The 24187-nt window shown below is 40.1% G+C and overlaps 1 protein-coding gene across 1 annotated transcript in view; it reads left to right on the forward strand.

Moving 5' to 3' along the window:
- The first annotated feature begins 1139 nt into the window (after positions 1 to 1139).
- Positions 1140 to 24187, forward strand: part of SATB2 (SATB homeobox 2) — a 202570-nt gene continuing 179522 nt past the window's right edge. The window contains exons 1-2 of the mRNA XM_055398427.2: positions 1140 to 1961; positions 3235 to 3462. Of these exons, the coding sequence (XP_055254402.1) occupies positions 3294 to 3462 (169 nt within the window). The 5' untranslated portion in view covers positions 1140 to 1961; positions 3235 to 3293. The remainder of the gene's footprint in view (positions 1962 to 3234; positions 3463 to 24187) is intronic.

Genomic DNA, 24187 nt, shown 5'->3' on the forward strand with positions numbered 1-24187 from the left:
CCGCACGGCCTCCCCCGGGGTGGGGAGGCCAGGTCCTCGCCGCACAGCTCTAGGGCTGCGCTCAGAGCCTAGGGCCCGAGCGGCTTGGGGTCCCAGGAGTCCCAGCCCAGCAGCCAGAAGACTGGCAGCCCCACCGCCCTCGCTGCCACCGCGTCACGGCCTGCAGGCGGCCCGGGCTGCGCTGCTCGAAATGTCGCCGGCGCTGCGAGCGGTCCAGGGACGTCATCCAGGGATGACCCCCGCCCCGCGCACTCCCTGCAGCCTTCTTCCCTGTGCCACCCGCAGCCCAGCGGGCAGTACCGGTGCGCCTGCCATTCGGGACACCCGGGCTATTGTTCTGGACCCACGGCCGTGCCAGCTCTGAGCGAGAGGCGGCCTTCCCCGCGCGTGCGGCGGCGCGGCTGGCCGGGACGGGGCTCCGCGCGGAGGGGGAGCTTGCAGGCACCGGGAAAAGTTGTTCGGAGGGGCGGAGGCGGTGGGTGGTGGGCGGAGGCGGTGGGTGGGGGAGGCGATAGCCCTCCTATCTCCAAAGTCGAAAGTACTCCGCGTAGTTAGTAGAACCCGCAGCCGAGGCAGCCGCGGTTGCCTCCTGCGCGTGGGTCTGTGCCTTCGCCGGGAGACCAGGCAACCAGCGCCAGTCTCGTCGCCGCCGCAGCCTCCGCGCCGGGACTAGTGCGCCTCTGGGCTGGGCGAGGCGGCCGCGCCCCGGACCCGCCACGAGGAGGAGGAGGAAGAGACCCCGGGCCGCAGCGCCCGCCTTCACCCGGGCGCACCCACCCACCAGCCGTGGCCACCGCCTCGCGCGGCACTCGGTTCCCTGCCATCGGTCCTCCGCCGCCTCGCGCGCGCGCGCGGTCCTCGCCACAGGGCTCTCCCACCGCCGACTCTCTCTCTTCCTTCTTCTCCCTCCTCCCAGCTCTCCACCCGCCCCTCTTCAGTCCCTCTGCCTGCTCTGCAGCCCCGCTGCTGTTGGGTCGCCTGGCTCACAGCGATTGATTGATTGATGTTTAATTTCCTGCCAGGCGGGGCCCCCCTCCCCCCGCAACCTCCCCGGCCCTCCTCCCCGCCCCCCACTCTCCTACAATGCGGTGGACCAGTCTGGCTCGGGTTTAGATCTCTCCCCCCCAACCCCCATCCCGAAATAACCCAGAGACTTCCCCTACCCCCACCCCAAATTATTATTTTGAAGGCGCTAGATCTGGGCACGGAAAGGGGGAGGGGGAGAAATCGGAAACCGAGGACAACCCAAAAGGACTCACTTTGCCTGATGACTCAACGCAACTAATAATCATCTCCCTCTCACTGTGTCTCCCTCTGCGGCTCGTCAGTGAGTCCGGCTCCGGCTGCTGGCGGCGGCGGCGGCGGCCGAGAGGGGAGAGGCTGGAGGTGACAGCTGCGGCGGCCGCCGCTTTTGCTCCCGCGCGCGGTCCCAGGTCCCTGCGCCTTCGCGATTCTCAGTGGCACCGGCCCTACGGCTTCTTCGGCCGCGCCTCCTCACGAGCTAGCGGCCCCGCGAAGCTGCAGCCCCGACCCGCCTCCGCCGCCTCCCAGTTCTCAGCCCTTTCTCTCCAGAAAGGGTCTCCTTCCCGAAGGTGTGAAAAGGCTTTTTCAGCCTCCTTCTCTCTTCTCCCCTCCTCTGTCGCCTCCTCCCGCGCTCGCTCGGGTGCCCCTTTAGAGGAGCCCTCCTTTCCCTCTACTCCTCCTCCCTCTTCCCTCCACCCAACCGCCCCCCCCCCCCATCATCATCATCATCATAACAACCATCATCGCCGCACTAAGAAGACACCCTGACCCAGGACCTTAAACGTTTGGACCTGGGAAAGAGGAAAGGGAAAAGAGTAAAGAGAAAGGAAGACTAGAACACTGCCAAGCATATCACCAGAAACTTTCCACCCTGGATTCTCTACTTTTGCTCCATGGACAGAGCCCCAGCCAGCCAAGTTACAGACAGACTGTGAGCAGTAAGTACTCAGGGCGAAGGCGCCCGCGCCAAGCTCGGGAGTCCGGGGAAGCCCCGGGTCCGGCTAGGTTCCCTCCCCGCGGCTCTCGCTCTCTCGGACAGCGCAGCGGAGGGAGTGCGGGCGCAACCTTCGCCCTCAGCCCTCGAGCTCAGCCTCTGCATCTCTCGCATCCCTCCTCTCACCTCCCCTTTGCCACCCCCACCTTGTCTCCTCGAGCCGTGTCGACGCGGCTTCTCCCACAACCTGAGCGCCCACGAGGATTCCCAGCGCACTTTGTTGCGCCGGGTTCCAGCTTCTCCGGGATGTCAGTGACAATGTGAGTGCCTTTTCATCAGGTGTTTCCTCCTGCGTCTCCACCCTCTCAAAAATCCAGGGGTGCGGAGATCTGCGGGCTCTGTGAGGAGCGCGCTGCCAGCCAAGCGACCTAGAAGAAAACTTTGGGAGATTTAAAAATTGGGGTTGATGAAGGCTGCTCCCTCCCGCACCTAATAATTCAACTGCTTTTTGCTTTTGTATTTTATCCTGAAGAGGTTTTGAAAACAAAACTCAGGATCGGATGAAGATAACGTTCCAAAATAATAACGATTGTAGCCCCCGCCCTTGAGGTGAAGGTTATTCAGAAGATTAATCAATATCTCCAAGTGTTTTGGAATGCTTATTAATGTGGAATTAGGGTTGATTTTGTGAAAGTGTTTGTGTGTGTGTGTGTCTCAAGACGTGCTCGGGAAAGATAAACAGCAGGGATTCAAGGGTCTTTTTGCCAGGCCTTTGCCTACTGCCGGGCGATTCATAGCGCCTTCACCGTGTGGTTAATTTGTTTTCTTATGGACTTGTGTGCACCCCCACCCCTCCTTGAGTGCGTGCGATGTCTTTTTATGAAGTACATTTCTTCCGCATCCCTGACCCCCCCTCCCCCCCGACAGCAAGGCCGTCGCACCCGAGAACTGGTCATGCCAACCCTGTCCCAATGAATGGATCACTTCTGGGCGCCCCTGGGCGAGGGGCCGGACTTCGTGACCGAGAGCTAACTTCTGGGGAGCAGCAGGGTCGCGGCACCCCAAGTTCTGGGTTTACTGTGGGCCGCCCAGTGTCAGGTTGGGTCCGGTTTCCCCGGCCAACCGAGGTTCGGGCCCCTCGGGCAGCGTGGGAGGAAGTTTGGGTGGCTTTGGTGCGGCGCGCTGCCCCACTGGCCTAAACGTCTATCACGTGTGTGAGCGGTTTTCCCTCTTTTTTTTTTTCTTTCCCTCCCCTTTCCCCCCCGCCCCCTCCCTAGGTCCCTGCGCGTTTTATTGCGACCTGCCGGTGGGAACTTTGTCTCCAAGTCGGAGCAGCATGGAGCGGCGGAGCGAGAGCCCGTGTCTGCGGGACAGCCCCGACCGGCGGAGCGGCAGTCCCGACGTCAAGGGTCCTCCCCCAGCGAAGGTGGCCCGGCTGGAGCAGAACGGCAGCCCCATGGGAGCCCGCGGGAGGCCCAACGGCGCAGTGGCCAAGGCCGTGGGAGGTAACAGCCCGGAGCGGGGAGGCGCGCGCAGCCCGCGGCCGGGGCGCTCAAGGCCCGGGTGTCAGGGTTCAGGTTGATTAGGCGCTGTCGCGGTGTAGGGTTACAGGAAGTGAGTTCCAGGTTGCCAAATAATGCCCCCGTCGCCTCTCATCTGCAACTGGTAGCTTCATCTCGAGTTAAAACAAGAAAGTGGTTTACCCGGAGGGTGGCATTTTTTGGGCACTTTGCCACTGTGTGCTGAGGTGTTGGCAGGTTTATGTCACAGCCAGCTAACTGTTTCTAGATTTTCCTAGAGAGCTTTTTAGTGATCTAACTCTTTTGCTTTGCCTCAAGAGTGTCTGTTGCAGGGATGGAGCTTAGGTGCGATCGCTTTTATGGACTAATCTTGAATGCTCAGGTTAGACCAGGAGCAAGGGTGTTGATGTTACTTTATTAGGACAGTGCTTCGAGACAAATGATTAACAACTGGGAGTATTTCCAGCCACTTTATTTCAAGTGGGAAATAAAGAATCCCTGCGAATCTGTCAGGCCCTTAGAGACTTTAATGCTACCGTTTAAAAAAAATAAAGTTTAAAGTTACATGCATTTGTAACTTTGTTACGGAATTATATAGCACAACAGGTAAAAATGGTATAGTGGTCTTATTGGCTACATGCTGTTTTTCTTTCCAAGAATTTAATGTTACTTAAAATCTTTTGCAGTGTTTACTACTTAAACAACCACTTTCTTTTAAAGTGGTTAGGGAAAGTAATTTTATGAAGTAAAGATATGAAAGAAATTTAAACACTATTAAAATATTTTGAGGTTTATAGGACATTTCCTTAGTTGTTTTATACATGTAAATACACAGTTCTACATGGCATGCAGTTTTTCTGTTTGACATAAATTACTAATTTAAAATTTTTTTGCTTCTAAAAGTTTTTTCCCCTTAATATTTTCAGTATTAGCCTATTTAATGTTACTCTTACATTAGCCTTCTGAAAATGAAACAAAACCCTAGGAAAAGTTAGTGATACGTTTTCCTGCTCTAAATAGCCATTGTATGTATTTCCAAGTAAAGACTTAATTAGAAATATCCAGTCCCTTTTAAAGAAATTTTATAAACAGACAATGGACAATTTATAAAAGAACAGGCTTTTGGTTTTACTTATTTTATTATTATTATTTCTTCACTGTAGACATTCAGGATGGTTTGCCTTAGTTCCTTATATTAATCATCTCTCTTGCGAAGTACTCATTTGCTCAGTTTTTTAAGCTTTAATAAAATTATTTGGCTATAGATTGTGGGCTTATGTATCTTTCATTTTAGGGACTTGAAGCAAAAGAAAACTTCGAAGTTTTGTGACTCACTTTTTAGAAATAGTGTTTATTAATGTGCTGTCTTGAGACTGAAAGAATAACTTTGGACTTTTGATACCATTTTTTATTATATGCATACAAGAAAGAAAAATAAATAGTGAACATGGTGGGACCAAAGTGAGATGACATGATAAGTGCTAGTGATGTTGGGTTGGAAAACTTTTGGAAATCCTTGGAGAGGATGTGTTCTCACAGTGGCCTTATGCATAAGGAAAAAAAAACAACCCAAAAAACCTGGACTGAAATTTTGGTTTCTTTCTAAACTCACTGAATTGAAAGAAGTCTCTAAACATTTTAGAATGTAATGATTAACATTTGTACTTCCCTAAAACAAGTTTTTCTTTCCTTCCTATATCTTACTGAACTGTGAAAGAAACTGCTTGATTTTGTCAACCAGGGATACCTTCAGTGTAAAATAGTGGTTACTTTTCATATTTTTGGAGGTGATAATTAACATTTGACCACTTACTACAAATTTGATATAGACAAATACGAAGCCTTGGTGAGGAATAATAAATTTATTTCAATAAGCTGGGTTAGTCACTTTTTCTGAGCTTTAACTTAACTTAGTAATATCAAAGTCTCTGCTGCTTCCCAAATTGAAAATAAAAATGACATTATTTTGTCTCAATAAGTACCATTTATGATACTTAATAGTAAAGTGGATAAAATAGTTTACGTAGAGTGGATTTTTAATGATTTTTTAAAAAGATTTTACTCTGTAGAACATAATAGATTGGAAAATTTTTCATTTAGGAAGTTTTAAAATATAACAACTTAGAACATAACATTTCAATAGTACAAAGTTTTCTTATTGATTGTTAATGATTATTTTGTGAGTTTAAGTTTATATATTGATAGTTTCCAAATGTACATTGAGATACATAATTTTATTTCATCATAACTTTTAACCATGTATATAGATTAGAGAAAAGCAAAGTGTTTTTAAAAATGCACATTCTAAATTTTAAAAATATTTAGGATAATATTTCTATTTAGTGGTTCTTTTATCATTGAAATGATGGTGGGAACATAGAGTATATATAAAGTAGATTATATTTCTATTATCCTACCTCTTCTTGTTTAAATTTTCTTTATGAAGCAATATAATAACCCTAGACAACTACAAAAATATTTATAGCTCTGCATCATTTATTACCATTTTCAGATATACTGCGGTCTTGTCAATGTTGTAAAGATGGCTGTAATAATAAATAATAATAATAAAACAGAGCTCAAATTTTGGGAAGATGTGTTAGTTAATCTTTAGTGATTCTCTTTCTTAAATAGTCTCCCCCTAAAAATAGGGGAAATCATTAAGTTAATTGGCTGCTCAATAAAATGGCAGTTTATCTTACTGCTTCTGATAAATAGGTAAATAAATGTTTCTGAATGCATTGGTTGCCATAATAAATTCTGTTGCTGTCACTACTTTTCTAGAGGGAGAGAGAGTTTGCTGTATTTTTTGATGAGAACTAAATTTTCTTTTCAAGAGAGATTATTTTAGTGTCTGGATTTGACTAGATGAGGTGGTAGAAACACTATTACAGGATTCTGTTTTAATAGGGGACTTAGAAGTGTGTTGTTTACAGTGTGGTTAGCTTTAGAAGACTATTAGAAAGTAGATCAATTTTGCTTTGTATTTCTAACACTTTCTAGGCTGTATTTGCTCTTATCTAAGCAGTATGTTTTAAAGCGTGTATGTAATAAAATATAAGTGCTCAGATATATATGACAGTCAGCTTTTATAGTAGGTCCTTAGGAAAAAAAAAAGGCTAATATCTCTTTAAAAAACATATGAAGGCTGGGAGAGAGTTTAGAGCAAGCAAGAGCACCACGGTGTTGACAGCTTTATATCCCTGCTGGGTAACATTCACTTACTAGAATTGGCGTCCCCTCTCAGCTAGTAATTCACTCCATAAGGATTTTGAAAAAGGATGATTAATGGTGGGGAAATTTATATTCGTGAAATTGTTGATTAAAACTTACAGATCTATTTGAAGATTTAGAAAAAGAAAAGATTATTAAGGATGATGAATATAAGAATCAGATGATCCTTTTACCACCATTAGCATAAGTACCTAAAATGTTCAGCTGTATGCAGTGCTTCAGCCACGCAACCTACAGCATAAAATGAAAGTGATGCCAATCAAGTTTCCCGAGGAAGCAAGGCATTCTGCTTTCCTCCTGGACTGCTGAAAGGCGCTGGCCAGTTGTGCCTTAATAGTAATAAATTACTGTGCTTCATTCATTGTTAATACAAGCATTTTCATTTTTTAACGTTTGGCTTAAAGAAGAACTTTCAGACAGCTTTATTTAAACTGAATGAACAGCGCTTGAGTATACCAGATGGTGTATTTGCTGATAGGAGGCATTAAACATCAGAAATCTTTTTGATATTTTCCATTTTCCTTTGAATTTTGATGATTTTTTGTTTTGTTTTGTTTTGGTGTTAAACGTTCTAGAGTTCAAGGGAAAATGTTTAAACACTGGGAATATCTTGCTTTTTTTTTTTTTTTTTTTTGAAAATTTAGCTTTTGGGGGGGAAAATTAGTTTTTAAAACAACCATTTAATTTTGGCGAAGAATTGTCTATTGAAGTTATAACTCTTGGACCCCAAGTAGACCTATTCTTCTTGCTACCGGTCAGCCCTTTCAAGAACATAACTATCTTGTTGGAAGGGAAAAAATATCATTATGCAATACATGCTGATGTACTCAAATTGGGAAGCAAATGTGATCATGATTGTGGGGCAGGGCCTCATTTAGAGCTGAACACTGTCTACAGTGTTAATTATCTGCATGTGGAACATTTCCTTTTCGATTAAAAGAAATGCACTTCAGTTCAGGTGTAGACACCATAGGAGCACTTATGAGAGACATTTTACATTTTGAAAGGAGTGCAGATATGAAAGAGTATAATACCAACCTACAGAAATGTATAAAATACTTAGAAATTTGAAACATATTGTCAACATAGAAAAATGGAGAAAACATTAAATTCATTGTAACTAAGGATGTACAACACCACTGTGCTTGTGGGGAAGACTCGTGTTATTACTTTAAAAGTAAAAAGATTGTATTTCCCTCTTCTCTTCTGTTTTTTTTTTTTTTTTTAAAGGGTTTAATTTCTTCTAAATAGAATGAACTTAGGCTTGGGGTCATCCAACAGTCTTGTATGTCCTCTGTAGTTTTGCTGAGGTAGAAAAATAGCCCTCTCTAAAGTGTTTTCTGTCCTTGGCCTGTTATTAAAATAAAGATATACTTGGTTAAAAAAAAATATATGCAATGAAACATACACATTAAACAGAACATAGGGTATCCGCCCCTCAAAGTCCTGAGCATAATTTGATGTTTCGAGTAGTTTTGGAAGCCTTATATTCCATTAGTAGAAACCCACTGACCATTACATATTCAAGATCATCTGAATGAAATATGTGTATGTGTGTGTATTGAAACTACATAGATATCCCTTAAGGCATCTGTTTTTTAACCCCTGCGGACAATAGGTAATATCCTCTTGTTCCAGGGGATTGTGACTAAGAGTAACAGTCTGTACATACTACATATCCTGTGTTAATTCTTCTCCCCTTGTATGAATGTATGTATATATTTTGCCTACCTATTGGTAGGGAAAGAAACAGACTAATTATAATTTATTGAACATCTAAGAAAGTTAATTTTGAGTTATTTTTAAAATGTGAAAATCAATTTTATTACAGGCAAGACATAGTAATTATTTGGTGTATCTGACAAGGCAAATCTGGTAAGCAGTCAAACTTGGTGGTACTACTTTGATAATTTAAAACTCTTTTTTTTTTTTTCCTTTTTTGTGATTTAGTGCAGAGACAGTTAATATGATATATAAAAAAACACAAATTGACAGAGTTTGATGACTTTCAAATTGTATTATTTTCTTTGTTTTTTTAAGGGTTTTTAAGTTTCTGTTGAGATCAAAATGATAATTTCTCATCATTAAAAAATTTCTTATAACTAGTGATCTTATATTAGGTGCAAGAAAAATATGTACATAGTTTTTTTATTCAACTTTTTATTTTGTATTTGGGTATAGCCGATTAACAATGTTGTGATAGTTTCAGGTGAACTGTAAAGGGACTCAGCCATACATATATGTGCAAAAAGTATATACAGTTTGCTTTATTTTAGGAAGCCAAACTTTATCTTACATAGCATGTAAATAAATAAAAAGTTATTTATACTTTAATAAGTAGACTTTTTAAAAAACCTGTATAACTAATACATGGTCACATAGTAGTTTTACTATCTTCCTTACATGATGCTGAGATACAATGGCATTTTGGAACATAGTTAAGGATGGAGCATTTGACAAAAGTTGTATGTGTAACAGTTTGTCAGTGAAAAGTGACAAGTGGGAAATGACAAATGAAATGTTGGCATCATCACTCTTTATTTTGATAAAAATGTCTCAATTTGCAGTGATATAATACTGTTTCATATTATTTCATGAGTTGTGTGAGATGCATAACGGGAATTTAGATTTTGTGAACGGAAAATTAGCAGCCCAAACTCTCTTTTCTGAAGCTTTGGCAGCAAGTCCCCCCTCCCCCCCAACTCCCCAAGAATAAGAACAGCAGTGAAATGTTGGATCTAACCCATACATTTTAACTCATTATTTTTTGGAAAAAAGGAAAGAAAGAAAGGAAGGAGGGTGGGGGAGAGAGAAAGAGAGAAAAGAAAAGAAAGAGGGAAAGAACTGAAAATGGTTTCAAGTAGGAGACCTTTATGTTTAGCTCAAAAATGAAGAAGAGAGTTTGCCTTTTGTTTTCTTTTTAATGACTTAAAAATGAATGATTTCCTTCTGCTGACTTTGATTGTATTGGAGCTTTCTCACTTCCAATCACCACTGCTCTCCAGCATTAATTTAGGATGTCAATATGGAGAGCTGTGGATTCTTTTTATTTTAAAGTGCAGTAGAGGTTTGGAAATGTCTATGTGTTAAAAATGGATTTTTATATACAAAGGATTCATTATCCTACTACTTACGGGTAATGTGATAGATGCTTCAAAGTCAAAGTAGACCGCCCTGAGTGGAATTGAAGTATGAGTTAAAACAAAAGCCAGTTAAGGACTCACACATTTCCAAAAAAGTACAGATGTGGCCTCTATAGTGTGTTATTTTCTATATTTCTGACTTCAGTGATCAACCAAACATTTATTTTCTTCTTTTACATGAAACAAGCCCCACAAGGACCTTATGTTACATAGTATTTATGTAAAAATGCTCTGTGATGGAGTTTTCAAAATCATGGAACTCCATCTGTACATATAATTTTTTTGTTTTGTTTTCAATTGACATAGTTATTTTGCTGTTTGATAGCAAATGATTTAAAAATTGTGGTAAAATCAGTATAACTAAGAGGCAGTGAAAGGCTACATCAGAAATTGTTTCTGCAACTTGTCTTTTGCTTCTCATTTGCAGAGTTTTTAATTATTTCAGATTTTTAATTAACCAGCTAAAAATGACCTAATATGGAGTAAATGTGCTGTAGATATATGATTATGATGATTGGGTTTTTGGTTATATTTTTTCCATTCTTAATTGATGTGTATACCTTTAAAAATATTAAAAATAAGCTAGTGAATATGATAGTTATTAGTTGACAAATGCTTAAAATGGAAAAAAATTCTTAATAGAAATTTCCAGAATTTAAACCTTGCAATAAAGTTATGAGCAAATTATAATAGTCCTGTATTATACTATGAATATTCTTTATATGTGTTTAGGACACATTAGGATAGTAAAACTCTCTGGGGGATGTATAGTTCAATTTTGATTGCTCTCAGTATTATTATTACTTGCTAGTAGGTAAGACAGATTCGTGTCTACCCTTAACTAGTTGCCTTATCACTGGAATGAAGTTCTGTCTTAGCACAGTGGACTGTTAAACTATAGCATAACATAACAAAAAAGATTTTTAAAAAGTTAAGGAGAAATGATGCAAGCTACTGTATATGAAAATGGCTGCATTTCACACCAGAGTAACTTTTTGGTGCTTACTAATGGTTGCACGGTTATTGAAATGTGCACAGTAGCTCAGTGACTTTCTTTGTTTTATTGAAGACTTGCACAGATATGAACAAAGTAATAGAGATTCTGGTTAGAGATATTGTTTTTCAGAGTACTAAGATCTGACAGAGGTGATTTACATCTTTCATAGAAACAATTTTAATTTCATAATATTAAGCACAGATATCTTCTTATTTCTTTTAAAAATATTTTTTACTTCTTAAAAACAATTTGGCTAGAAAGCAAGTGTATCTGTTCTTTCATAACTGGATAAGATTGATTTTCAAATTTCCTGATTATTCCCCATATTAAAGCTGTTTATTTTTATTGTGCATGTTCCAGTTATTTATATATACATATAAGAAAAGGAAAAACTGATAGCTTACTAGGAAAATACATTTATATCAAAACTCTTAAAATAGCAATGTTTTCAAAATATTATTATTTTTGCTTAACAGAACAAGAACTTTCTTTAGTCATAACCCAAAGATGCTAACAGAGCAGGATGATAAATATCTCTTTGAGTGTCGTAGTAAAAGAAAATGACTTGCTTTCTGAGGCAGTGGAGAGTTTATGTTGTTTTGGACCCATTTCCCAAGCAGTGATCGAAAACAGATTACAATAACAATTATACAGTCAGAAGATGCAATATCCATTTCTGCTTTAATTGAGTGAAAGAATAATAAAAACATCATTAAGAAAAATGAGGTGGACCTGTCACACAGTGTACCAATTTTTAGTCTTGGAGAAGATGCAGAAAAACTGAAGTGCTTTTCACTTACTTTGCTGTGTTTACTAGCTAAATTCTGTTTTGGGGAGAGACTGGTTCTCACTATGCCCAGGGAAGTTCCGAGAGGAGCTCCCGGGTGTAGTTGCTCAGGAGACATGGAAAGTGCTCATTGGTTTGTCTTCATATACAGTTGAAGATGGGGAATCACAATTTCTTATATTCTACCTGAAGGAGTAACTGCCTTCTCTCTTTCTCTCTCCCTCTGTCTTTTTCACCTGTGTAAATGGAAGTAAACAGTAATGAATGTTTCTCTCGTTACAAAGCCCTGCAAAGTAAGGGTTAGGTGTGGTCCCTGGGCCTGCTGTTCTTCCTCCTCTGGCTGATGGAAGAACAGCCAAGATGGGGGGAGAAAGTTGAAGATGAATAATGAACACCCTTATTTTTTCTTGGCATACGTGTCATTGTGGGGGGACCCCGGGTTTCCACACGGACGCATCACCTGACGTTCACATAGGTGACATACACTGTCTTCTGAGATGCACAGGCTTTGGCTGCTGTCTGCAATCTTTGGAACTATTGAATCGATAATCCTTCACGTTGCTGAGCCTCCAGCCCTCATTCCCCAGGGCAGCGCTTTCAGCAACTTGGAATGAGCTGACTGGCAGCCGCTGAAATCGGTGGCTACTGTTCTTTCACTGTAGGCTGTATTTCTTACTCTGTTCATAAATTGCTTGTGCTTGGAAACTTGGGTGATGACAGTGGAGTTAGCCCAAACAAGGGAGTTAACCCCTGTTGTTGTATGGATACTAAAACCACAAATGAGGTTGGCCATCAGAGCAGCTGGAGCCCAAGCTTGGACTCAGTTGACAGAGTTAGAGGAGACTATTTCTTTGGTTTGTAGCTAAGAGTTTTCTTGGGTTCGATCTTTAAAAACCTTTCTGAGAGTAACAAAATGAAAGGAATAAGATAGGCAGTAAACCCTTCCTGGTGGAGGTCTCATAATCCCAGAACTGTCCAAAGCATAATCCCTTTCAGACTGGAATTTATGTCATATAGCTCAAAAAGCTTCTTTTTTTTTCCCTTTTTTTAAAAAAATTTCAGTTTAGACAGTCTAGTTAATAGTGCTTTCATTAAAATACTTTTGTCAGCAAAAGGTTTTTCAATTTTAACATTTACATAACCTAACATCATTGACGAATGCCACGAGCTTTAAGGGTCTATTAGTGGTTCCATTTTTTCTGGGCTTTATAATTTAAACCTAAACATTAATTCTGGGTGGAACTTGGCATAATGTCTTTTTGCCTTGGAGGGAATTTTTGTTGTACAATAAAAAAAAAAAACACTGTTTTTTTTTCATCAGTCACCTTCTCCATGTCTCCCCTTCCCTAAGTAAATAGCAGTTAAATAGTCAAGGTTTTAAAAGAGCTTATTTAAATCAAAAAAAGAAGTGATTATTTTAGGTGAATTTAACAATTTTCCATTAGTTCATGTTGCAAACTAGTGCTTTTGATATTAACAAAAAGATCTGTGAGGTTGATAATTCAGTGAAAATATTTTTCCTTTCTTTCTCGCATACTGAAGTCACGTGACAAGTTTTTTTAATAAAATATATTTGAGGACTCTTGAAACTTACAAATCACTTAATGTCTTCTTTATTAGAAGCTGAAAAACTTAAAAAATTCTCTATTTTATGCTGCCTGAAATGATAACATTGACTAGAAGGAAAGAAGTTGGGATCTCACTGTTAAGTAATAAAGGAACAACATTTTCCCAGTATTAGTTATTTTGGAAAGTAAACTTAAACTAGGTTTCTTAAAATGATCTCTTTAATATATAATAATTATTATATATTAAATATATATATATATGTTAAAGTTGAGTTATAGAAATCTGGTAACATGATGTTTGTGAAATTAAGAAACAAGTGAGAAAACCCTGTGATGATCAGTTTACCATGATCTGCAAATGAGAAAGGGTTCAGAATGCTAGTGAGGATACATGCCTGGAAGTAGCTCATGGAGGAGAGTGAGGCTAAACCAGGGTTCTCCTGAAGCTTTGCCAGCTTTCACTCACCAGGCTCCATTCAGATAAGATTTTGTCCCATAGGCTTGGAAGATGTGGTACTAGAGGAATGAACGTCCTTTGTTATTTAGGGGGTATAAGAGGAGCAAATTGTTCACTGAAAGGGAAGTTATTACTCATTTAAGACTCAAGTAAAGGCACTTGATAACGATGAACAAGGTGATCCTGATTTTCTTTTTTCTTCACAGATGAATCTCCAGGTAACATTCAGCATGACTTACTCTATTTACAGGTCCATTCATATAGTGAGTTTGCACCTTCAGCACATTTTTACGGCTAACTTATTACCCCTCACCCCTCAACTGGAGCTTACTATTGAAAGTCTGCCAATGCCATCACAAATGGTTGTTAGTTCCCAAGAGACTTGGAGGAGAAAAAGAACTGAAGGAGAATGCTGTGCCCTTAGTAAGAGCCATTTTGCTGCACACGTGTTTTTTTGCCGCCATGGTGAAACCATCTAGGCGCCGACCTTCATATTCCGGATTGATACCGCATGCTCTCCTGTGAAAATGTATAGAGTTCCAATTAGCCCAGGGTCAGAGTATAAATGTACTTCTTTTCACACTGTTCCAAGTGGTTAGTGGAAAACAAACTGCAAAGTAATTCCCTCAGCCCCCCAATAAAAAGATTTATAGCAAAATAATTCTCAGCCGGATAGTGGGACTGTTGTAGGTTTACGTTTGATATTTCTAAGACCGAAATATAGTCCGTGTACCCAAACTAAGCATTTATTGTAAACAAGTTAACTGCCGAGAGCTTATATTCTGTCAAACATAATTATATTGAAGATTGATGTGTGGCTTGAAAGCGAGTTACAGGGAGACAGTTCTTTTCAAGCCAGGAAGGCTGCTGAGATGCAGCTCTTTCCTTCCTTTGATGTGAGTCAGTGAAGTCGTCTTTCTCACAGCCATCCTCTCATGTATATAATAAACACAGGCTTGCTCTCTGAAAACATATTTGGTTGTCGATCCTACTCCTGCTAGCAAAGTAAAGAAATGAACCCATATTCATGGAACCTGTTAGGTAGAGTTTCTTTTGGCATTTTTGTCTAGATCTGGGCAGCGGTGGCACTGAGATAGTCTCTGTCAGTATGGCAGGCAAGTAAGGAGTGCACCCACAAGCCTACACCTAAACCTGCACCTCTGAATTAACCTCCAAAACAACCCCTTTCTCCTTTAAGGCTGATTTCAAAAAAGAGCCTTTGACTTGTCTTTCTGGTAGTTTGTTTTGAGCCTGTGAGATGAGAACTATTTTAAAATTGTGGCCTCTCAAGGGACAGGGAGAAACTACACTAATATGCTTCATTTTGTGGCTCAGAAATTGTTCTTGAGTTAAATAACTTGTGAACTCAGGGAATCCAGGAAGAATGAAATCTTTTTGAAGTTGGGATATTCCATATCTGGGGTTAACCAGAAACTAAAACAGTGCAGTGGTCTCCCAGGGTTTTTGTGCTTTAAGAAAGGTAGAAACATATATTTTCTTTAGGATAAAGGCTTATGACTTTTTTTTTTTTCAGGAGACAAATCACTTTGGGCTTTTGTGACACTTTTCAAAGATAGTTAAAAATGAAATTACATTCCTCCTATGATTGGGTGATATCCTTTGGATAACATTAAGAATGAGGATAAGAGTTTCAGTGGATTTACATTCAGGAGCTGAAATAGTCTCTTTGGTTTTATAATATCAAATTTAATATTGCCTTTGGGAAATGATGTAAATTATAAAGAGATGTCTTAGAATCATAAAATGAAAAACAATATACTAGTTTTTTTCTGTTTTGTTTTTCTTATTTAAGTAACTGCTATAAATTACCCAGGTACATATATGCTTAAAATACATTCTGTGGGAAGTATTCCATCAGTGGGGACCTGAGTTTCCCCAGTCTGTATGCTGGTTTTTATTAACTTCATTTCAGTCACAATAATAATATCCTATGTACTGCAATCTAGAGAGCTCAGTGTCCCCTTAGGGAACTGCAGAATACACAGTATGATTTTGACTTTCTTGCTCTCTCCTCCTGTTCTTTTCTTTTTTACCTCCCAGTGTTAGCCATTTCAAGGACCTGTTTGCTATTACATCTTAGTGGAGGCATTTGTTGGGTACAAGAATGAGAATGGCTTTTAGTGGTTGGGAAAGGATGGTAATGGTTGCCTGTCTGTTTAAGCTCGGCTTTGTGAAATCTGCATTCATTTCACAGTGACGATCTTTACACACTTATTAAATATCTGTATATGTTTTGTTGTTTGAACCCTAAACGTCGATATAGGGCAGCAGGATTTTTTTCTTGTAAGGGAGAAAGCCTTTTATTTTTCACTATAAAAACTTTACCTTTTCAGGTTTTCATTTGATAAAAATCTCTCCACTCTAGTATGATTTCCTTTGGGGCTTTGCACTAGTGTTTGATCTCAATTTTTAATAATTTTGGTGAGTTAAACTCCCCGAAGAAAACATGCTTGTGTTCTGGAATATTCCCACTAGAAAATCTGGGTAGTCTTGTCTTATTGAGAGCCAAGTGCTTGATTCCTTTATTAATTCCTTGCTAGAGAACCTCAGTACAGTTAATCTTTCCTTAACACTACAGTGGAGAAATTAATCAAGGGTTTTTTAATTGTTAGATAAAATAACATTTAGGCAGAGCTCAAAACCTGTGATGATGAAGCAAACGTTAGTTTGCTAACAAAGATAATTTTTACTGACTCCTCTTTTCATTCCTGGGGCTCTGAGTTGCAAGCAGCTTTTCCAAAGAGGATAATAAGAATGAAGGGAGTGGCAAATACATCTCTAGTTAAATACTATTTTAAAAAATTACCTTCCCAGAAACTTCCAGAATAAAATTTTACTAAATGGAGGAGAGAGATTCTGATGTTAATGAATTGTGGTACAGTCATTTTAACATGCCATTGAGTCTCAAGACTTACTAGTATATGCATTTCTAACCCAATATGAAAAGAACCTGAAGAATTTAGTTTTGAGATGGGGGATCCTCACAGTGTGCCATTTGTTTGAACTCTTCTGTGATACCAAAACTTGCATATTCAACTTTTTTTCTTTTCTTAAATTTTGTTTTGATTCTGGGATCAGTAAACATTTTCTCTCTCTGTAGTTACTACACTTAGAAAAGATGCTGCTGTCCTTCAGTGCGGGATGTGGGTAGGACTGCAGATAAGATGCCCTCGGGGCTCTAGGGTGTGTACAGTCAAAGGGCAAGGTGCTGTGAGCCAGCAGAGTCCTGTGCCAGTCGACTGGGATGCCTTTGTGATGATAAACCAACAATTTCTGTCGGCAGTGGTCGTGCAGGCCCCTGTGATCAGGTGTCTTTCCCTGGAGAACATGGAGTAAGTTAACTCCTGGATCCATGTGTGTGGATCCTTTCCTGCAAAGTGTTCCTTGTCTGCTGATGCTGAATGCCACGCAATAGGGCCAAAGTGATGTGGACCAGTTAGATGGCTGAGGAGTCATGGGGTTTCCAGAACCGCCACTGCCTATTAATAGTGGTTATTAATGTCTGGGTGCAATTAGCATTCTGCTAAAATGAACGACCATTTCTCTTGGGTCTGCTGCAGGTCAGTCTGAGGGTGGAAGGGGGAGTGGGAGGGTGAGGACTTATCTAAGACCGGTCCATGTTGGAGAAGGAATTGGCCAGCCTCTTGTTCACTGTAACTGGACAGTCCTGACATCTGGGAATTTAGTTCCTTGGATCAGGCTTGCTGTGGCTGTGTTCCTAGGTGGAGCTCAGAAGTTTTGGTTTAGATAAGTAGCTACACTGTGCCTCCTGCATGCCTGTGAAGTCCTGTTTTGCAGATGGCCAGGCCAAGTTGATCCTGCCACCGCATTTCTGGAACTGAAGTGTAACGAGAGACCTGGAGTTTTCCTATAGCCTTCAGGTCTGATTTCAGGTTGAATTGTGGCCTCTCAGTTTGGGGACAGGCCTGGAATCAGAGATCTGGAAGACCAGAAAACTCATTTCCCTTCCCTACCACTTTAAACCCAAAATGAACCTTTGAGGTGATAAGTGAGAGGACCAGAGCTTACTTGGCCAGCTCTACCCCCGGCCTATTTTTTGTTCTTATCTTCCAAAGTTAAGATCTGCCCCAGGGGCTATAAAGTAGTGTCTGGTTTTACTAGAGAGAATTCTGAAAATAAAATACTTCTTGATAGTCTTACCGTCTCCTCACCTCCACGCAGAGGAAGTGGCACCAATGAGCTTAGTAGGTGAAACTTTACTTGGAGGTCTAATTCTGAATTCTAAGCAACTGGGTCATGGATGAACAGATCATGCCCTTAGAGTAATTATTTTGCTTCCCCCATAATTGCAAGAATGACTGGTCTACCTGTGAACAACCAGGACTTTCAGCTGTCCCATCTCTATCTTGCCTCCTGTTTCCTCTTCGGGAAGTGTTAAAAACAACACCAACAGCAAAAACAAATGAATTGATCCTTCTAAGAGTCTGTACTTGGCAAGCAAAAGACAGAGAGGAACTTTGGAAAGTAGAGCAGTTTAGGGGAGCCTGGAGGACCTCTGTGCCACCTATAGGTGGCTCCTTTGCCCCCAGATGATTTTACTTGCCCTCCTAATACTGGTTTCCAAGGTGACACTAGTCATAAAGAATCCACCTGCTAATGCAGGAGATGTAAGAGAAGTGGGTTCAATCTCTGGGTCTGGAAGATCCCCTGGAGGAGGGCATGGCAACCCTCTCCAGCATTCTTGCCTGGAGAATCCCATGGACAGAGAAGCCTGGAGGGCTACAGTCCATAGCGTTGCAAAGAGTCATACACGACTGAAGCAATTTAGCATGCACACATGTCCATAGCATGCACACTAATACTGGTGAAAACACATTTTTCTTTCTTTCCTTACCTGAAGATCTTTCCACTGGAAGTTAAAATGGGCTGCGTGTACTTCTTTAACAAAATATATCTGAGGAGATTAAGAGACTACCAAACCATTCAAACTGTAAAGTGTTGCATCTTTTTATCTATTAATCTCTTTGGAATTTCAGCTCCTGGGGGAGTGGGTGGCTGGAGTGGAATGTGGAGCCTGGGGCCACCAGAGCTCAGGGTGTTGGTCCCTGGGAGTTGAGAGTAGGAGCAGAAAAGAGAGGAGTAGGGAAGAGACACTTGATCCATTTTGAAGTTTTCCCTGGGACCCCCAAGAAGGTGGTGCAGGACACCCTCTTCCTTTCTGTTTCTGGTTGCAGTTATTGGCACCCAAACTTGCCTTTATTGTTTCAGGGTGGAAGGAAGAATCTAGAGGTTAAAATTGGCGAGACTGTGTGTGCTTGTGCCTATATGAGAAACAGAGACAGGGGGAGGATATGAGGTTTTAGCGCAAGTAAACAGTAGTTTTGTGTTTCTGGTAAATTTGCAGTAAGAAAAGATAGTTGCCCCTACTCCCACCCTCCTTCCCAGTCTGGAAGCCCCTGTGTTGTTCAGTTGGTTTTCCTGGTAGAATTTGTTTCAGTGTTTCTGTGGATCTGTGATTTATTGATTGTGGTAGTTGCTGAGGGTGATGCTTTACTCCTGGTTCAGTTTTATACAAAGAACAGATACAGATGCAAGGCTCTGCCCTAAAGCCTTTGTGATCTCAATTAGCCCAGGGGCCTTCTCAGGTAATAGAACCTGATCTACTGCTGCCCCCAGGGAAGGGAGAATTGTGGCTTCCTTTCTTCTGGAGAAGGATGGTTTCAGGAGCCCTTTGAAAGAGGGGAGGAAAAAGGCTGGCCTCCTACCATCTCAGGCTGGCTCCTGTCATTCAGGGGGCAGGTTCAGGAATGAGGGTGGATCTAGCAGGTGAAGGGGCTGAGGAGGAGCCCGGAGACTTCACTCACCCACACTGGAGAAGGACACGGTATGTAAGCCTTTCTTTGTGAGTGACTAAAGGGCAGGGTCTGTGTTTGGTTTCTTCTTTGCACCCATGTCAATACCCTGACATGCAGTAGGCTATTGAAAGTTGACTTCACTTACAAATGACATGGGTTACCCATTGGACACAACAAGTGGTGAAGGGTCCTTTACTGAAAGGTCACACATTTATATTTCTGTGGGTATGGGTTTTGGAGTGTTGTTTTTTGACACCCCCCCCCAGCCCCCCAAGAATGCTGCGTGCTTGAGATGTAAAGTTGGCTAACTGGAACTGCTCTATTCTTGTTTCTGTTGGTTTCTTTGGACATCATGGTTAATTTTCCTATAGTTTCAGCTTCCTTGTTTATCAGATGAGAGTAATAATAACCCTTTCACAGGGTAAACAGGGAAGAAACAAAGGTAAGAATGTATGTCGGAGTACATGATGAGTTAGGAGTTGCCCTGAAGATGAGAGTATCATTCTGGGTCCCAGCTCTCCCAGAAGACACTAGCATCCTGCTATCGAGACCTCTGCCTCTGGACCTTCTTTCCTCTTTCACTGTTAGATCCAGCACTTGTCCCTCACATTCATCTCTGTATCTTGTCATTTCCTGAGCACTTTAGATTCTGTTCTCTGAAATGAAGCGAAGACAAAAAAAAGTCTTTCTTTTATTAAAGAAGTTGGATTAATATAGTTAGGAGTGAAACAATAGCCTACAATTTGTTCAGTGAAACAGGGACGATATCACCTTAGATATTGGAGTTTAACCAAGAGTACATCTGTCCTCAAGTCTCTAAAGATCTGGAACACAGAGGAGAGATAAGTGACAATGGCACAATTGTCCTGCTAATCAGGTTGTGGTGTATTTATCCTGGGTCAGAAAAACCATTATATATGTTGGTATTTGGCAGATTGCTTAGAGCAGCTTTGTCTGATCGAAATGTAATAAAAGCCGCATGTATAATTTTAAATTTCTTGTAGCTTCTTTAAAAAAAAAAAACGGTTAAAGAAACAGATGAAGTTAATTTTAATAATACATTTTGTTTTTTTAAAAAATAATTTTTTGAGTTAAATATAATTATTTTTTATTTTTTAGTATTAAATTGTTGACACTGAGTGTGTGTGTCACACGGCACATCTCAGCTCAGGACTAGTCAGCATTCAAGTGCTTCGTCACCGCATGTGGCTAGTGGCTCCTGTATTGGACAGGCAGTTTTAGCATATTAAGTATGTGCTTTTAACACTTTCACCCTTTTGCTGTGGGGCATGGTGAATATGTTAAGCCTTTAAGCATCTTAATTAGGCCATTCAGTAATTACTGGTATGATTTTCATTCTGAAGAAATGCTTTTCAGGAGGTATCTTGAGCCTTGATGGTGGACCCTGAAAAAAATTATTGGTCTCTTTTTTTTCCTCTGTGAAGTGGTATTAATACTGATTTTGAAAAAAGAAAACCAAATGTATTTCATTATTGGAGGGCTATTTGTCAGACCATTTAACTATGGTACATTGTTTAATTCTCACACCATTCTAGGATGTAGATATTATTATTTACATTTTAGCTAGGAGGACTTTAGCTGAGAGGTCAAACAAATTACTCCCACAGGTTAGTAATGACAGTGGCAGGACTTCACCCCTCCCTGTCTCAAAGCAGCCATCTCCCCACATGTCTGTTTGCAGGGCTGTGGTGGTGAAGATCAGGTTGACTCTTTATAATGATGCTCACTTCCTCGGAAATCATGTCATGATGAAAATGGCAATTTGAGCATCCTAACTAACAACAATTGGGAAAATGCATTTTTCTAGTAGAGAGAGTCCCATTGCTTATTTTACCTCTCTGACAACAGAATTAACCATTTATCCCAATTTGTCAGAAGAGCTCTTAATTTTTAGCAAATGGCTAGAGCTGTGTGCCTGTCCTCTAGATTAAACCACTTGCTTACCTCCTGCAATTATAAAAGGCTTAGCGAGGCTTATAATCAAAAGGTTCAAAGTTCTCTACTTGATCATCTGGAGATGGTCTGTGGTATAATAAAAGAAAAATAATGCCATAAGCTCTAGGTATAGGGTGAGGACAGCAGTGCCTTTCTTTTTCTTCTTGATCATTTCTAAATTTTGTTATAAATGCATCTTAGTTTTACATTGCTATTTTTATTTTATTGGGACTTTTAATTCTTCCCATTTTTATTTTTGGAAGTGCTTTCCACATGCTTTCACTATCCTTTCATCTGTTGTCACTTTTTTCTTTTTCTTTTTCTCTTTTACGTGGAGCAAATGGGGTGATCAAATGAATAAATATATATATATTTTGATATATATATCTACTCATCCTTTCATAGTTTTCTTTCCCAGGAATTTGCTGTGTTTTAAACGTATACCTTAATTTTCTTCTTCCCTACTGACTAGTTTTCATTTCTCTCGTCATTGTCACTAGTAACTGCATCTATTTTTCCTGCCTTCCTCTTCTTTTGTAAAAATTGCATTTCAGTGTAAAGATTTCATCATTATTTTGATTGATCTAATTCTACTAAAAGGGTACATTTTTTCTAGTGGTTAAATATAACCTGTTTATGATAGCTTTTAGTAGCACATGTATATGTTCTTTTAGAACAGATTCTGTTATCATTTGCTTCTGATTAATACTGTTTTGTTTTATAAATGTCCTTTTTTTCTTCTTTTTTTGAAAGTAAGCAATGCCTGTGAGGGACAGGTACTTGCTTTTTGATTGTGAGCAGTTATTGCTGTCATGTCAGATAACAATTTGCTTCCTTTAGTCACTGAAATAAAATATTTAGGAAATATTTTGATCATTGACATTTTCAAAAAATAAATCTCTACGTGGTATAAATCTTTGTGCTTTAGTATTGTATTTCATCTCTAACTCATAAACTCTTAATATTATTAAAAAATTACTGGGGTCTTAAGTTTTTTCAGGTGACCATCCACTTGAGGAAGATTTTTGGTTGCTAAAGCAATGGCTGCATGATAGGTTATGGAGCAACTGGATTCATTTAAAGATCTTATCTGTGATTTCCAGATGTGTGACACTTAGATGTTGACATTAGGAACTGCCCATGGATTTTCAGCATTGAAACTTATGTACACACAGGTATTAGTGATGAAGTAGCTTATGGCACCACTGACTACATGGCCCTATGTGTGCATACACTTAAATCATTAAAAATAGAAGTCAACCTGCTTCCTTGAACAAAGATCATTTACCAGTATGTAAGAGTTAAAAGGTCTAAATGGAGGCTACTCCGTGCTGGTAAGGACTCTCACGAATGGATCCTATAAAATGCCATTATGCTTGCTTAGGAAGATTTTACAACACTCTTAAGCTGTGCTGAGGGTATGAGCAGGGGCAAGCTTGTTTTCATTTGTATCACTGGAGCCATGGGGTATACCTGGCACACAGCAGGTGTTCAGGGAACAAAAGTTGGATAAATGAATGACCACTGAGATAATTTGGAAGAAATCTAATTTATATCATTCACTACATATCTTACAAGCAGTTGGGAATAAACTGGGCATAAGTAAATAAGCATTTGATATGACAGTGCTGATCATAATTAAAAAAAATATTTTGTAAAGCACCATGTGGCTAGGCTAAATTCTCTTATCTAAAATAATGTCTGCCCCACCCTTATTTCCTATGTTCCATAAATTGATACCATGGATGGTATATGGGCAGTGGACAATAATGCTGCTTTGTTGTTCTTAGGAGTGAATACTAAGTTAATAGTTGTGTCAGGTATGGTGTGGTGTGACTTGTTAGTCTGTTGTGCAGGCTTAATAATAATTACTGTGATCTTTAATGATAACAATTCTTAATGAGTATTATTATTGTTAATAATGATTATATTTAATAATTACATCCAATACTTATTATCTTTAATAATAATAATTAGCACATGGGAACCAGTGTCACCATTGTATTATCTTTAGAAGAAAAATCTAAATCTGTGACCTGGTAGTTTGCAGAATGTCTGCTCCCACTCTGCTTTCCAGATCAGAGTGAGTCAGGAAGCTTCCAGGGTCCAGGCAACAGGGAGGGGTTTCTAGAGAAACTCCTATGCATTCTGTGTGTCAGAGGTCATACTCACACATGTCATTTTACACAGAGGTCTTATTTTTATTGTGAAATGCTGTCACCATGAGCAGCTGATCTTCTACCTCCCCCTTCATAACTTTTAATTTTTCTTGCAGATCCTGACTCCGTAACATACTAATTTATGTGAATTACGTGGGCAGAGTCCATGTTTATTACTTGTATGTTGGTAAAACTTTGATCTTCTTTTGTCATGGCTGTATTTAGATTTAAATGCCTGTATGACTTTTTGTTTTTAATAAAAAACAGTTTGTAAAAAAATCTTTAGTGAATTAAACATTTTTTAGCTTTTCACACATTGATACAAAGCAGAGAAATATTTCAGTGACAACAGATTTCAACAGATTTTCAACTACTAATTTGCTTTACTCTTTAGGGTAGCTTACTTCTTTGAAAACATAAGCCGAGGTATTCCTTTCCAGTGGTAACTGATGTTAACATATAGTAATTTTTTTTAAAATACAAAGTTTCTTATTTGTATGCAGATTTTGACGTAAATTAAATGTCAGTTAAGACTTATGTGAGCAGAGTATTTTCAGGTTAGTTAATGGACT

The sequence above is a fragment of the Moschus berezovskii genome, chromosome 2, assembly GCF_049115385.1.
Source record: "Moschus berezovskii isolate FMDL1 chromosome 2, NW_MosBer_1.0, whole genome shotgun sequence".
NCBI classification, from domain to species: Eukaryota; Metazoa; Chordata; class Mammalia; order Artiodactyla; family Moschidae; genus Moschus; species Moschus berezovskii.